Source organism: Pavona decussata, unplaced genomic scaffold (genome assembly GCF_977016875.1).
Source record: "Pavona decussata unplaced genomic scaffold, jaPavDecu1.1 SCAFFOLD_219, whole genome shotgun sequence".
NCBI lineage: Eukaryota > Metazoa > Cnidaria > Anthozoa > Scleractinia > Agariciidae > Pavona > Pavona decussata.
In genome coordinates, this window is record NW_028145624.1 from 1,747,357 (window position 1) to 1,763,823 (window position 16,467).

Genomic DNA, 16,467 nt, shown 5'->3' on the forward strand with positions numbered 1-16,467 from the left:
GACAATAAGGTATATAGAAAAGGTTGGAATTTCTTGTTTTATAAGAATGTATTTGACTTGCAAGAGTAAACATATCACGAAAATAATTTGGAAGTAAGCTTCTTTTAAAAAGATACATAAATTTACCTATTTGGTATAAATAAATGTCAGAGAATTTTAAAATCTCCTAGTTTTGGAGGTAAAAAAGAATTGTGCGACTTTTCTGATACAGGAATTTTGCTAGCTAAATTGGGGCCAATATTAGTAAAATATTTACAAAAGAAATTAGCTATATCTTTTGGATTGGAAATTTCTCGAGAATCTGCCCTAAATATAGATGGCAAGCTACGCTTTCCTTTATTTCTATTAAGGATTTCATTTAGAACTTTCCAGGTAGCCTTGACATTTGATTTTAATTTTTCAATTTGTTTTTCATAATATAAACGTTTAGCAACTCGAAGAGAATGAGTAAGTTTGTTTTTGTACGACTTATATGCATTTTCATTGGAAGAGTTAGGGTTATTAAGAAAAGACTGATATAACATATTTTTCTTCCTTATGGATTTAGCCAGTCCTTTAGTAAACCAAGGCTTACGAAGATTGAACCGTTTCGCTTTCATTTTTTTGAGTGGAAAACATTTATCATAAACTGTAGTATACTTTCCAACAAAGAGTTCATAAGCGCAGGAAGGATCATTTAAACCAGGCATTTCAGTCCAGTTTATCTTACCTAACTCGTCTTTAAATACACTTAGATTATGCGCATTTTTTTCACGAAAAAATACGCATTTATTCTTATCACTGGTAGTATTATTATACATGATAAGTGAAAATATCGGTAAATGGTCAGATATGTCATTGAGAAAAAGACCGCTTATTGAGGGACGAAGTGGATCGTTCGTGAAAATATTATCTATTAACGAAGCTTTGTTCGCCGTAATTCTAGTGGGACGTGTTGTTAGTGGAAAAAACATCCTAGAGTACAACAAATCTAAGAAATCACTTGTCGCTTTATGACAATGATGGTTAATTAGATTTAAATTCCAGTCACCCATTAAAAATACAAGCTTATTTTCCTTGGAAATTTTCCCAAGTACTAGATCCAAGTCAGACAGAAATTCATGTAACTTCGAGTCGGGTGGTCGATAGATAATGCCGACAATTATGTTCTTTACTTTTGTCCTATTAATTTCAACAAACAAGGATTCAGCAGATTTGTCCCCAGGGAAGCCTAGATCATGACGTTCTTTGTAATTTAAATGCTCACAAATGTAAAGGCCAACACCTCCACCAATGCGATCAACTCTAGGTTTATGCAAAAAATTGTAACCCGCTATATCGGAAAAATGATAACAATCATCAAGCCAAGTCTCAGAAATCCCAATGATAGGAAATTTCACTACAAGTTGGCCTAGAAAATTTGTAAGCTTATCAAATTTATTATTTAAACTACGAATGTTCATATGGAGGAACGAAAGGCTAGATTCAAGGGTACTGCATTTTAAATTTAGGCGACTTTGGTTTTCGGCTAACATGTTTTTGAAGCTATCTTCAGTATAGTATTCACAGCTATTGTTTTTTAAATAAAAATTCATATCTGGATCATTGTCTTTACAAAGACTGAAATTTTTATAGGATTCACATAACAAAGGATTAAACTTTAACTGAGCTAATCTATCAGGATCAAAATTGATGGTACCGCCATTCATAAATTCAATGAGAGTTAGCCGAAATTCATCATCGTCCAAATTATAAAATGGCATGGATGATAAACTAGTCATATGATTTATCTCGAATGACTAAGCGATCGAGTACAAAATATGCAATTTTACCCGCCTGCTTAGCAGCTTTAAACTTCTCAAGGTGAGCCTCTCGCTTTTTCAGAGTTGCGAACGCGATATCCTCACTGATGTGTAATCCAACGGGCTTTTCTTTCCGAGCTTTCCTTAGAACTTGCTCACGTTGCTTCCAGTCGCGAAGACGGCACACTATTGTGCGTGGCTCATTTGCGTTGGCACTGCCTCTCTTCTTCCGTCGCTCCACACGATGAGCTCTCTCAATGTCGACATCCAAATCAAGTTTAGCTTTGATGGCATGTTTAACTTTCGATTCAACTTCATCCCAATTCTCCTTTTCACCTTCGGCAATTCCTTTAATACGGATATTATTTCTCCTCGATTGGTTTTCTAGATACTCCGCTTTTAGCTCTTGTTGAGCCAGGTCTGAATTTAACTGATCAATCTCGTCCTTGGCTTCCTCAAGCTTAGACGCAAAGGGCTTAAGTTCCTCGATGTCTTTTTGGGAAAACTCCAAACTTGCTTTGAGGGAATTAACCGACTCAACCACACCATCCACTCTCGCCGTCAGTGATTTCACGACTGAATCAAACAACGCTCGTAGCATCGATTCTTGTACTTTCAGCATTTCTTGAACTGATCGTAAAGAGACAAACTCTTCTGTATCCACAGATGCTTGAGCTTCGTCGCCTTGAAAAGCTTCGTCGCTTTGGTGAGCTTGTTCAGCGCCATGAGCTGCCACGAGGTGTTTGGGTTGCTTCGAATGACTTTTTCTTACCATAATTTGCAAATTTCGATAACTAGTAGGGCTACACACAAATAATAAATATAGTAACTTGAAAAGATAACGATTATAGCTATTTTTTGAGACAAAATTTCATCTTTTGCGGGAGCACAGCAAAACACGTCCGCTCCGCATCAGCACCTTCACACCTTCTCTAGCCTCTTCCTGGCGTTTAGAAGTGGGAAGCGGCGCGAAAATTGCGCGCGAAAACAAACGAGAACAGACTTCTCTCCCTAGTCTCCCTACCGTTCTCATTCACTCGGACAACAGTTGTCTTCATGAACGCCTGGAACATGCTGACGATCCTCTCTAGCTTTTGTTGTTGTTGTTGTTGTTTGGCACAAAGAATGACAGGCTTGCATCCTGAAAGGAAATCGTGCCGTGACTGAACCAGCTCTGCCACAAGCTGACAACCTTTCCCAGCAAAATCTTCCAATAATGTCGACTAACAGTCTTAACTGTGTTCAGGTGTAATGGAGTCTTTTATTATCTTGAACAATTGCACTAAATTAAGAAACTGATTTTCAAATAGTCATCATGCATTTGCGTTTCCACCTATGCACTTCCAGTTAATATTTAATAAGATAGCAAGAAAGTGTCTATGTACAGGTGTAATGGAGTCTTTTAATATCTTGATCAATTGCACTAAATTAAGAAACTGATTTTCAAATTTTTATCATGCATTTGCTTTTTCACCTATACACTTCCCGTTAATGTTAAAGTAACAAGAAAGTGGTTTCCGTTGTCTTTTATGAAAACCAGTTCGATATTTACAAAGAAGGCCAGCGGTTGAGAGGGAGCAGGCGCAGTAGGTATGTCAAGTAGTAGCTGGTTTACACTCCTCCGTGGGTAATGGTGAGGGCTCGTTGGCTTTCTCCGCACTGCTTTTGGTTGGAGTCGCTTTATCCGGTTTGGTTTCATTTTCACTTGGAGGTTCACACAGCTAAATAAAATAAAAAAAAATATGATGATTACACATGTGGCAATGGCTTCTTCGAGGTTTGAGCACTTCCAACATACACCCCGATCCGTTCCAATGCTTTCGTACATACACTCGTTGGATTACCCAGTTGATAGCTCACATAACATTATAAGTACATGTTTGTAACAAATGCTATCGCCTACAAATTGCTGTTCCTTTAGAGGCGGGTTCAGAATTTCTTGTATGGTGGAGTCGGCAGTTACTGTAAAAGGTTGAGGCGCGGACTGAACATGTTTAGAATCAGTTTTACATACCTGCCTTTAAGGCAAGAGCCTAAGTGGCCCACAAGGCCGGAGATTAGCCCGGTTGCTGTAGCATGAAGCAGCTAGGAGTATTGCTACCCCCCCCCCCCCCCCCGGATGGGATGCTAGTCCATCGCAGGGTTACCCCCAGCAGTATGTCGCCGGTACCCATTTATACACCTGGGTAAAGAGAGACAATAGCCCACTTTGAAAAAGAGTGATGGCCTGGGTCGAGAGTAGCTGCCCAAGCGATTGTGGGAAGGTTTGGGGGGACGTTGGCTATTATCTTCGCATTTTTGCGTCCCCCCAAACAATCCCATAATCACTTGGACAGTTACTCTCGACCCAGGCCATCACTCATTTTCAAAGTGGGCTATGTAGGGCAAAGTTTCTTGTCTAAGGAAACAACACAGCAATGAAGAGACCAACTTGGACTCGAACCAACGACCCTCAGATCCTCCGACCGTCCAATCGAAAGTCCGACGCGCTAACCACTACACCACCGCGCCTCCACTACCTGCCTCTAAAGGAGCAGTAAATTGTAGGCGATGCTATTTGTCTCTGCTAAGTTTCAGCTCTTTACCTTTTTAAGCGCGTTGTTAAATTTCTCGCTGTCATCATTAAACTTTCGTTTTTTACCGTCAAATTTTTCCTCGATCTGCTGCAACTCACTTTCCAGCTTTTTCTAGCATAGAAACAAAAACAAATTACATATTACAAAAATAAATTCTTACGAGACTGACAGAAGTAATAGCCCTAATAGGGCGGTTTTCAATCGAGTGTCATAAAACCAAAACCAAAGTAATTACCTTAGCCAATCACAACAGACGTAAACAGCGCAATGAACCAATCAGAATTCAAAGCAAATTCATGTAACCGGCGCCAAGCGCGGGAAAACACGTGCGAGCGAGGCGCGATTGGTTTTGGTTTTACATCTTATTGGTTGAGAAAGTGGCGCGAGTTTTATCAACCAATCACAGAGCACAGTAATGCAAAACCCGAAGCAAAAACGCAATTAGTTTCGACACTCAACTGAAAAGCGCTCTAAGGTAGTTTTACAACACTCATGGAAACGTACAGACTGACGCGCAAGCGCGACAACAACAGTTGGGAAACTCCCGCTTTCTCTGAGGAACAATAGAGATGTGATCATTTATAATTGAATCTACTTTCAACTTGGTTGAATACAATTCAAGTTACAGACTAGAATCGTATCTACCGGTACGCTCTGTCCGACATTTGGCCTCGTAACCCATCGAAGTTAAGTGCATTATTAACTTTTGTTTGCGTGGTTACTGCAGCGGTCATTTATCGGGAATTTTTTCGAATTTTTTTTGAGGGGGGTGGGGGGAGGGAACTGAGGTTACACTCGACGTGACTATAAATGGGCTTTAGAAGCAAAACATTGCGTCTATCTCAACTATTAAAATATCAAGACCCACTAAGAAACTGAATTACCTGGTGTGCTATTAGTGATTGTACTTGACGCTTCAGTATCCCCAGCCGGGACTTGGTCACAACTAAAATAAAGAGATTTTTTAAAAATGTCATTACAAAACAAAGCATTGTAGAATGCGAATTTGACTGCAAAACAGTTGGGTGTTTTTGAAATCCAAGGAGAAAGACCCGAATTGCCAAAAGCGAGAATTCTTCCGAACGAGCCTCAAAAATAAATAAATAAATAAATAAATAAAAACGACGCGTCTCTTCGAAGTCTCACTCTCCGTTGTCTCACTCGCTCTAGACTTTTCGTTCAAAGAATGCACGCAATCGTACGAACAACAAGAACAGAAAAAGGACTGTTTTGCAGTTTTAATGTGTACCAAAGCAGTGCGAAAATAAAGCGTTTTAGCACTTCCTACAACGCCCTGACCATAGGTTTAAAAGTCTAACCTGTACGAACGTCTCTGACGACCGTGTCACTGAAAACTTCCGCCATCAACTTGTGATTTCGGTGAAACCGAGCAGCTGATATATGCTTGATAGAGAAGGAATCATCTTCGTCTGGAACAAAAGTTGAACGAAATCCGTGAATCACTGAAGTGCTCACAAGAACGGAGATCAAGACATATAAAGGCCCGTTTAAACATAATTTCAACATTTCAACATTTGCCCGACATTCGCTGAACGGATGTTGGGCAATTGTTAGATGAACGGAGTGTTCAAACGGTTTCAACGCCATTCAACATTTTCAAGAACAAAGGATATGTTGAAGCGATGTTGAATCAAAGTTTAAACCAATTAAAATTTAATTCAAAACACTTTCAACATTTTTTTACGCTTTCAACAACGTTAAACGACCTGTTCAAACGCCCCCATCATTTGGTTCAACAACTGTGTTGAACGAATGTTGAAGCAAATGTTGAAACCGTTTAAACGAGCCTTAATCAGCACAGCTGAATCTTTCATACAGACAACAAAGGGGTGGCCTGGAGTGTCTGTATCACAGAGCTGTCTGAATTATAGACGTAGGGGTTTGGATGAAGTATGGTCTCATTGAGCACAAGTATACTGTGCAGGGGAGGTAGGAAAACCCCTGCAATTTTTGTGGTGGAAGGGGGGGGGGGGAGGGGGGCACCAAGCTCTCCACATCCTGACCCTATGTCAGGTTTAAACGAATCACTCTTCATATAATATCCGTTTTCAGATGTTACTAGTACAGTGTTTGCCTCTTTTCAGGGATAAATCGCGCGTATCTGAAGCAGTAGACTGCATGACATGTGGTCAATTGCCTTTATCTTTGTGATGAACATTGTATGTGCTGATTAGAAAACAAACACACCCATTGCAGGGGCACAAAAACCACACCCTCTGGGGCAGCACACAGGACCATTCGTAACATAAAAGCGGGTGTATTATGGGGCTTCCCCTAAAGAGAGGCTCCACTGCATAATTTTTCCTTGGTAAATGAGCAGTCACTGCGATCCCTCTTACCGTCATCGTCATCCACAGGTTGAATACCAAATCTGGCATCATCTAATTTCTGTGAAGAGGAATGCAGAAAAATTGTAATCATGTTATGGTGCAAACACCAGCCTGTTTCAGGCTTTTAGATAATAGGAACAAACAAAATGAAAAAAGAAAGTAAATTCTTTCATTATAATTTCAAAAAAGTCTATTTACAAATCAGCTTTTGAAACGTCTTGTGAAGACTTTCAGGCAACTTGACGTTTTTTGTCTCAGCAAGTAGGCTGTAGCCTTTTTTTTCCGCGTTAGATTATCAAACATGAGGGACTGAGTAAGAAAGGGGGTGTGGAATGCCAGATTCTCTTTACCCAACACTTGTGCCCAATAACTATGAGCCTCAGTAAGGCGGCATAATTGAGTTAAAACTGAGAGTGAAAAGTTGTTGTACAAAACCTATTTATCTTTCTTCAACACTATCTTGCTCGGAATATCAATTATCCTTAGCAAAAATTAATGTTATGCGAGTTTCAAGAACTTCTGATTGTGGCCTCTTGCACCTACAAGCATGAAGAGCTTTGGCGACAATGACAGTGAAGACAAAAACAACAATGAAAAAAAGAAGAAAACTGTGAGATGACGACAGACAACGTCTATTTTGTTTAATCCTGCCACCTGTCTCCCTGGCCATGTATTTACTGGTACACTGTTGTATAAATATTGTAAGTAGACATCAGAGGTGTACATCCTTGTACAGAGCTTACCCCAAAAGGCATGGAGCCCATCATGGCTCTTTCCATGGCTTGTTGCTCCTGTAACGCAGCTTGTGCTGTAATAAACAATCAAAACGTTACTGCTTTTGTTACTGCGCATATGTTCGGCGCATCTTGAGATTCTCGGGTTTCCTATGGGTGGCCCTACTAATACAGGGATATTTTTGCACGGTTTAAAACTATGCTGAGAAAGCAGAACTTAGCAAGTGCCCTTGGTATTCAAAAAGAAAATTTGGGATGACCATGCATTTTTCAGAGATAAGAAGGCTTCAATTTGGAGAAAAACAACATGCATTGCTTTGTATTTTACTGCTTTGTATAATAATATATTAATTATCTCCGAGAAATATGCATGGTTACCCTCAGTTTTCTTTATGGATTTCAATAGCCTTTAATAAGATCTACTTTTCCCACTGTCATAAACTATGCAAAAATACCTCTGTATTAGTAGGCACCATCCTTAAGAGAGTTTTTGTCGAGTTACACACAGCCTTGCTTTCCAGCAATGTCGTATGAACTTAAAATTGATTTTTTTTTTACATCACTGAAAGAACTCACTGCAACAAAAAAATTATCATGAACTGTTTTACCTCTTCCTTTTGCCACAATCCATGCTTGATAAGCTGGAGAGTTATGGTATGCCTTCATTGCCTCATTGTACTCTTGCTAAAAGTACAAATAACAAATTTAATATAAACAACAAATTAATACAGTACATTACACACTAAACCACAGTGAGGTGTATGGTAAATCCTTTTAAAATAAAATGAAATTCCAACCAAATGAATCAAATCTGAGTTGAAACAATGTCAACAAATTATTTTTAACAGCCAGCTAAGCTGGTTATACATGAAGCCCTCAAATATTTTTTGCTTCTAGGCCAGACAAATTCTCAGTAAATTTTACTGCAAACAAACAAACTAAATAGGGAGGAGAGAAAGCAGGGATGAATGGTTAATATTCCGGATGTTCTCTGTTCAACTCCCGCTCTAGCTGCTTGCTGGAATTGTTTCTCAGTAATCTCAAGTTCAACTCCTCTGCTGCACTTGTAAAATGGCCTACTGGTCTGTATCCTGCCATTTGGAATTTTTAACCTGTTCTAGCTGTTGAATTTGGATTATTTGGTTTCCCATCATTTGATTGGAGTGCCTAAAAACTAGCTTGCTAAAGCTAAGCGCACCTCCACTATACAACAAGCATTTAAAAAAAAAAAAAAAAAAAAAAAGCATGAATAGCTTCTCACCTGCCAGTTAAGTAAAAGATACTATATTACAACCATTGCTAAAATGAAAAAAAAAGTGCTACTGTTCAATGTGCATGCTACAAAGATTTCCATTTTTTTAATAAAATTGTCACATTACCTTTTCAATCTCATACTCATCCATGTGTTCCTACAATCAGCAGAAATAAAAGAAAGAAAAAATAAGAGATAAAAATAAGAAATAAAAGAAGAATCGGTAAGTGGGGATGTCTCAGCAGTGAAAGCACTAGTCTCCTGTCAATGTGTCGCAGCTTCCATATCCCAGACTGAGCATCAGATGTAAAGGCACTTGCTACAAGAAGGGTGTAAATACATGATTCAGCCTTGAACTCCACAGCCCTCAAGCCGAACTGCTTTATTTCAGATTACAGACTGGATACATCATGTATGAAACAACAATCTGTATTTATTTTCTCTTTAACCGTACAGGCAAAGGCCATACAATTTTTCAAAAAGTTGCATCACCAGTGCATCATAAACATCACACATTGAATCCTTGCATAGACAATGAAACAACCATAAACTTTGTCACAAAAAATTTGACTTGTTGAATTTCTTGTGGCTACTTTTCTTCACTTTTTTTTAAGCTGTAGCATCACCTGGGTGAGAATGGGCACATCTGACAGATTTTGACTGTGTGCTGGTAATGTATTTTTTCCAAAAAATCATATCACCTGTGCAAACATACAAACATTCATGTAGCTGCAGCTTCACAAGACAAACCAATACCATTCATACGTGTACCTTGCTTGCAAATGTTTTCCCTTTTTCCCACACTTGATGCAATTTTACTTTACTTGTATTTTCTTCAAATTCTGACTTATTCACTGTGTGGTTTATGTTTCCCGTGATTAGTTAGACTAAGTACTTTGAATTCTTTTGGCTTTTGCAACACACAATTTGAAAATCACTGTAACATATTATTATTTGTGATTTATCATTGCTACACTGTACACAGAGACGTGCAGCTCATACTTTTAGGTGTTTAATATATTCTCAGGGTTCCAATATTGTTATTAAATGAAAGGTGTCTGGCAAAATCCATTGGTTGCATCAGGCCAATTTGAAACACATGGAGAGTCTTTGGAGAGTCCAACATTGAAACAGGGGTGGCAAAAGTAGAAAACAAAGACACAAAATAAATCATTAAGGCAAGGCCATCAACAGAAACAGATAATCAAACCTTTCACAAAATTGACAACAATGATACATTACAACAAAGGCATGTTGTAGTTTATAAAAATGCATTTATGGCCAAAATGATTTCAGCATAATTCTTTTCTTGTTTTCGTTCTCAGGTTGTGGTAATAAAAATTAATTGGAAACAGATTATGGGAAATAGATTTTTTAACTAGTTGGAATCAAATCACTTTTGAACTAAAAATACAACACATACAAAAAGTCATGTATTTTCAGGTGATCAAACATTGACTATTCCCTTGCATTTCAAAGCCTCTATCTCGGATGAGGAGAACAAAAGAGAATTGGGATAAGAAGAAAAAAGCATCTGAGAGAATGGAAGGTAGGGTAGAGATGAATGATGAGAGAGGGAAGTCGAGGGAAGGTAAGGGGGGAGGTGTAGCCTTGTGTTCTTGTCCAAATTCAGTTATCTACCTGTTTTTCTTCGTCGCTCAAGTCTCTCCACATCTGCCCAATGATTCTCCCAATTTCCCATAATTTCAATTCAGAATTCTGCAGTTTGACCTGATCCCAGACCTGTATTAAAAACAAAAGTAAAACCTATTGCAATTCCTGGATGAACAAATAAGTGGTCCATTGTCTTTGCTTCCCCAGATGCAACATTGTCATGGACCAGTTGCATTATATTTATGCCAGACCCTATAAACTTCCAACTGTTGGTTGGATTATATTCTACCTATAATTATATATAATATAGTTATATTCTTAGATCTATTTTAGGGTATGGAAAGCATACACCATACAACCATTTATTAAATATGGCTGGTATATAAGAATGCTAGAAGAAAGAAGAAAACTCTAAGCCCTAGTTTTGGTATATAAATGTACCGGTATTAATAAAGAAGCCCCAAGGTACATAGAAGATTTTTTTGAGATTAAAATCTGTAATAATTTATTATAATTAATTTAAAAGGGTCGGGGACACTTTTAACGCTACCCAAGTTTAATCTAGAATGGCGCCATAAGTCATTCTCATTTCTAGTTGCAAAACTTTGGAATTCATTACCTACGTATGTTAGAAATGTCAAGGATATTTCTACTTTTAAATGTCTTTTGAAGAAGCAGGTTTTTAGATAGATTTAAGATTTAAGTAATTTAAGTAATTTTTAAATCATTTCTTTTCTTTTTTATGCTTTTCGTTTCACGCACATGTTTTAGCGAGTTTTTATCACTGCTAGATGTAGCGTGGGTAAATAAAGTATTGTATTGTATTGGCAAGGAACCAAGGTTTTTTGCTTATTTTCTTATACAAATACACTTCTTAATAAACACCGTTTTGTGGTCGAAGTCCATAAAAATACACTGTTTAAGCTCCACTTTTCACAATTTTTTTTTTCTTTTTCTTTTTTTTTTTTTTTGGGGGGGGGGGGGGGGTGGGGCAGTATGCTCCCAAAACCCCTGACAGGCACTTTCAAAAGTCTGTTGAGCTATGAAAAGGATTCCAAAGACATGGGACCTGCTTTCTTAACCCTTTCAGTCCCAGTATCAATACATGTATGTATCCTCTCCTCCCCATTCTCCTTATATTTCTTATGGTATTAGTTGGGTGAATATGCATAACCATCAAGACATTTTGTTTGAACAATCTGTGATATTGTCAGAAGAAAATAGATGTTGGTCATTCTTGGACTCTGGTGTTTTCAAACTTAAGGGAAATAGAAATTTGTTTATGGAGACTTTCCATTTGAGATAGATGCAGTGAGAGGTTCAGGATAGCCAACCAGTGGTGAAGATATAGCAGGAGTGAATCTAGTGTATTACAAAAATGGGTGATTTCTTTCTGCGCACTGTTTTGACAGAATATCTTAGAAAACAGGACTCCAAGCAAAAATTCGTAGTGCCATAGAATCTAGTTGGCACGAAAAACATAGCAATAAATTAGTCTTAAATAATGTCTGGTCTAAAGGGTCATCTAGGATGTTCAAGTAGAACCTGTTAATTTTATTTCTGACTGGTATAAACAATATTGTCTGGTTCTATTCCCCAGCGGGGCAGAGAAGGAACTAAGCACGTAAACAGTGTTGTACAGCATTATATAAGATAACAAATTGTTATTGCATCAGCTGTACAATACGGCAGGAATGTCAGCTTACCTTTCTACTATACCTCATGTAAGGCATCAATGGTTTCTCTGGAGGTTTTGGTGGCTTTGGAATACGAATATCAGATGCCTGAAAATAATGGACAAAAAAAAGGAATCACTCAGTGTGAAACCACACATGTACTAAATCCCTTTCACCCCGTGTTGGACATGGACGTTTCAAGGCACTTCTCTATCGCCTCTGTCCAATGCTCACCTCTCAGGCCTTTACCTTAACATTCACCTTAAAATAAAATTAGTGAAAAGAGACTACGTTTCAAGGACTTCCTGGCTTCATTTTCAAGTCAAAAATAGTCAATGTTCAAGTGGAGTTAATTTATACAATACAAAGTGTCAAAACATGTTGCAGAATTCATAATTACAGTCAACCCAGGTCACGCGTGAACGATATTTTTGAAATTTGAAGGGAATTTTGAAATTTACTTGTCAGTTTTGAAAATCGCCAACGAGATTTCAGAGTTCCCGTATAAATTTCCCTAGCTCATTGACGGTATAAAGCTATGAATTTTTCTTTACATTGCAAAATTGGATATTTCAAGAATAACAATTGTTTCCCAAGAATTTTGAATCTTTTTTTTTCAGTTAATGCGTCTTTTTCAGAACAATTTCCAGAGAAATGTCCAACATTCCATTCACACGTCGGACATTACAAAGAGAAATTCGAATGTTCATTTCACTCTTGGAAATACTGTTCACGCGTGACCTGGGTTGACTGTAAAACATTCACAGGTGTCAATGATTGAACGAGCTGAATTCCGCAACAAGTTTTGACTCTTCGCATTGTATAAATTAACTCCACTTGAACATTGACCTTTTTTGACTTGAAAGCCAGGATGTCTTCAAAACATAGTCTCTTTTAGCTAATTTTTATTTTCAATTGTTTCTCTAAATCCTTACTTATTAACATACACCCTACCTGTGAAAGTAATCTCTGTGTTGCAAATCGTGGTTGCCCATATCCCATCTGTCCCCACTGATTTTGAGCCTAAAATTAAAACCAAATACATGATGATTAACAAAAATTCTAAAAGGGCCATATTTTCTCTCACCGAAGAATCTTGTAGATAAATAGCAAATAACAAAGAAACAAACCTGTCCCATCATAGCCTGAGGATTTGGGTGATAGGGTGGTCGAAACCTTGCCGCTAGAAAAGAAGTAAACGACAAGCAATGACATTGTAATCTACACCTGTATATACTTGTATACTTGTACTTGTATACTTGTGTACTTGTATACTTGTGTACTTGTAAAATTTACAGAATGGCCAAATTACCTTTTCGACTCAATTGACAAAACCAAATTTTTATCTCCACTCCCCCATTGAGGAAGCACCACAGTATCTTAAGCAACTAACTCCTTTACCTAATATCCAATAACAAACTATTTTCCATCACTGTGCTAAGTTGTTTGTCATTCCACGAGCCCCACAATATTTAAGAAAAAGGAAAAAGTGAACAAAATTAAAATTATCAGGTTTCATTGTTGCTGTGGATTTCTACAACAAGAGCTCCTTTTTTGTGGAATCACTCTGAGGCCTTTTCTTCTTTTCCTCTGGTAACTGACCACAGATATAACAAAAAACACTGAGGTAAACAGATAAAAGGGAGCTAAGATTCTGCCATGAAGTTGTCTCTTCTTTGAATTATGACAGTTTGGTTGCGAAAAAGCATTCACACTGAGTTCACAATGTTCAGAAAGTTTCATGGAAAAGTTACTCCCCTGGTTGAAAGATTATAATAATTATACAACGTAGCTCATTAAACAGCTCAGCTCACGACTACAGTGCTGAGTTGGATTCAAAAGCAGACAAAAGAAAACCACACTAACAACAAAACCAATAATTTGATTTCTTATTCTCAATTATTGTGGGCATCTAAATGTGCTTGATAAGTTGAGCATAAACAAAGACCTAACAAAGTTAACTTTAATAGACCTTTATCACTCGGCGGCCATGTTGAGTCTCAGGGGAATAAAAGCTTTGTTTCCGCACAGCAAGCCTCAGCCAGATGCGAATTCAGTGCGAGACTTGCCATGCAGAAAGAAAGCTTTTTATTCTCCTGAGACTCAACATGGCCGCTGTTTGATAAAAGTTTAACAGCAGCAGTGCATTCAAATTTTTCTGTCTATCAGAACCATGGGTAACTGGATGTTTCACCTATGAGTTTCGCTATTAAACGGCCAGTTCACTGGCGTCTCATATTGATATAGTACAGTGTACAACTTATATATTTACAATTAGGGAGTAAAATTTTTTATGTTGAGACCTGGGTATCAAGAGGGACTGTTCCTTTCTTATTCTCCTGCCGCTTCCTTGCAAACTCATTAAACTTCAGTAAAGTCTATAATGTCTTTAATTAACATCTTTAATTAACATAATTGCCCGTAGCAAGCTAATCTGGCAATGGGCAGTCAGAACACAGATGCTCATAACAATGAGAGTGAAGGTGATTTAATAAAGTACAAAGAAAACAAGATTAACTTGATAACAGACAAATGCGCGCATACTAAATTATATTGAATGTATTTGAATTAAAACCTTGAATGTATATTTCAATAACGAGAAGTCTTTAAAAGGACTTAGCATACCTGATGCGTATGCACCAAACTAAAACTTAGAATTTCCATCTATTGCGCCTTGCGTAAAGTGATATTATTGATTGTAGCTTGATTGCATCAACATAATAGCCCAAAGGCAAGAGTTGATAAGCTTATGTAAGTAAGTTTATATTCATCAAACAGGAAATCAACATGTATATGAGCTTTTCACATTTACTCTAAAGTTTCAAAAATACTTTAATTTATATATTTTTCAATTCAAAAGTGATAACTTAAGACAGCTTTGTTTCATTTATTTGATCCAAAGTTAAGCGAATTGAAAGGACACGTGAATGAAGACATCAGCGAACTGACCTACTGACGTTGCCGTTAGCGAAACAAAACGACGACCGCAATCTTGAATCATATGCATGCCAGATAATTTCAAAACAAACAAAAACAAGAAGTTAAACTAAGCTTATATTAAACATAATTTATACAGTGAGTAAAAATCTCTTACCAGCTTGGGCCATCACAGCTGCCGAGCCACCCTGAAAAGGCTGTGACAAAGGACTCTGGCCAAATTGTCGGTAATCGCGAGCGACACGAGGCGCAGCGCCTAATGGTAAAGACATGTGCAGGCTTTTGTTTTGTCTGTCGTTTCACTGTCTAGTTTCAGCGCACGTCATGCAGCGATCGTCGAAGCGTAATCTTCTTTTGACTGGCTGTTTAAGTTCCTGTTTAAGCCGGTTTCCTTTTTTGATCACCCAGGTAACAAAGCAAACGTTGGTAAGTAACAAAAAATTCTGAAAATCACATAAAAAGCGAAGTAACATCAAACGGCTCCCTCGACCGCCATCTTTGTATGCATAATGAGCATGCGTAAATGTGCTGTCTCATCGCGGGCTCAGCTGGGAACAACGCAAAACTTGCCCGCAAAAAATACAAAAAGAAAGAAAGAAAGAAAGAAGAAGAAGGAGAAAAAAAAAAAAAAAAAAAAAAACTGGTGTTGCGTACCAATTAGCTCACAATACACACTTTTATAGCGCAACGAAATCATGATCTCTTCGGAGCAAAGTAAGGCATACGAGCCGATCCGCTACTCCCGGAAATTATAGAGAGTTCCCTTTCAGCCGACACAATGGGATGAGATACAAAAATGTTGAAAATACCTTGCCATTTAGAACTGTTAAACAACATCACAAAAATTATAAAATTACCAAGGACGTGGCCCAAGTTTGAGTTTATATGAAACTTTGAACGTTTTAAATTTTTTATAAGGATTCGTATTCGTGAAAAAGTCAGTTTCTGCCGGGAACCGGCAAGATCGACTTAAATTTCCCAAAAATTGAAACAGCATCATCGGTTTCCCGACCACGTTAGATCTTTTCAATACACGTTTCTTTTTTACCTTTTTGTGTACGGTCCGACATGAAGGGATGAATGATATTCCGCGTTTCCACAAGAGAGTTTACTACAGTTACCTGTAATAGAAGGTTTGGTAATCTAACTACAGTTATCAGTCGCCTTAACTGTTTAAACAGACAGTTTTCCCGGGACTGAGTGATTCTTTTCGCGAAAAAGATTGGCAAAGATGCCGCTACACCTTTGCATACCACGCCAAATCACAAAAATGATGTCATAAAAATGATGTCATAACTAGGTGTAACAATAGACGATTATACTCCCTTAGAGTACTGCGCAGAGCCAGGGTGTGCCAACCTTAGCACAATTCGGCCAGTTTTAGAGTATGCTGTACCAGTCTGGCAGGACATTCCTGCCTATCTATCCGAAGCCATAGAACGAGTGCAAAAAAGGGCGCTTAACCTAATCTACCCCGAGGCAGAGTCATATGCCCATGCCTTACAGTTAGGTAAACTAGATAGGTTAGATGATAGAAGAGTACACT

The 16,467-nt window shown here is 37.9% G+C and overlaps 3 protein-coding genes across 4 annotated transcripts in view; 1 reads left to right on the plus strand and 2 right to left on the minus strand.

The window, feature by feature from the left end:
* LOC146459453 (electrogenic aspartate/glutamate antiporter SLC25A13, mitochondrial-like) overlaps positions 1 to 16,467 on the plus strand; it is a 166,984-nt gene that overhangs the window by 130,045 nt on the left and 20,472 nt on the right. The gene's annotated exons all lie outside the window — the stretch shown is intronic.
* LOC146459457 (uncharacterized) lies at positions 1,606 to 2,705 on the minus strand. Its single transcript, XM_085089475.1, has one exon. It carries the CDS (start codon positions 2,554 to 2,556, stop codon positions 1,753 to 1,755), a length of 804 nt encoding a protein of 267 aa, XP_084945601.1. The 5' UTR covers positions 2,557 to 2,705; the 3' UTR covers positions 1,606 to 1,752.
* Positions 3,023 to 15,425, minus strand: LOC146459458 (SWI/SNF-related matrix-associated actin-dependent regulator of chromatin subfamily E member 1-like). Of its 2 annotated transcripts, none has more exons than XM_085089473.1 (13): positions 15,079 to 15,425; positions 13,115 to 13,167; positions 12,939 to 13,007; positions 12,015 to 12,092; positions 10,336 to 10,437; positions 8,822 to 8,851; positions 8,051 to 8,126; positions 7,452 to 7,516; positions 6,718 to 6,766; positions 5,677 to 5,787; positions 5,242 to 5,303; positions 4,367 to 4,468; positions 3,023 to 3,502 (listed from the first exon to the last, which is right to left on the minus strand). In XM_085089473.1, exons 1-13 carry the CDS (start codon positions 15,191 to 15,193, stop codon positions 3,377 to 3,379), a joined length of 1,038 nt encoding a protein of 345 aa, XP_084945599.1. In that variant the 5' UTR covers positions 15,194 to 15,425; the 3' UTR covers positions 3,023 to 3,376. The 2 variants fall into 2 exon arrangements, with proteins under 2 accessions (XP_084945599.1, XP_084945600.1); XM_085089474.1 differs by having other exon boundaries at positions 3,164 to 3,502; positions 13,115 to 13,164; positions 15,079 to 15,329.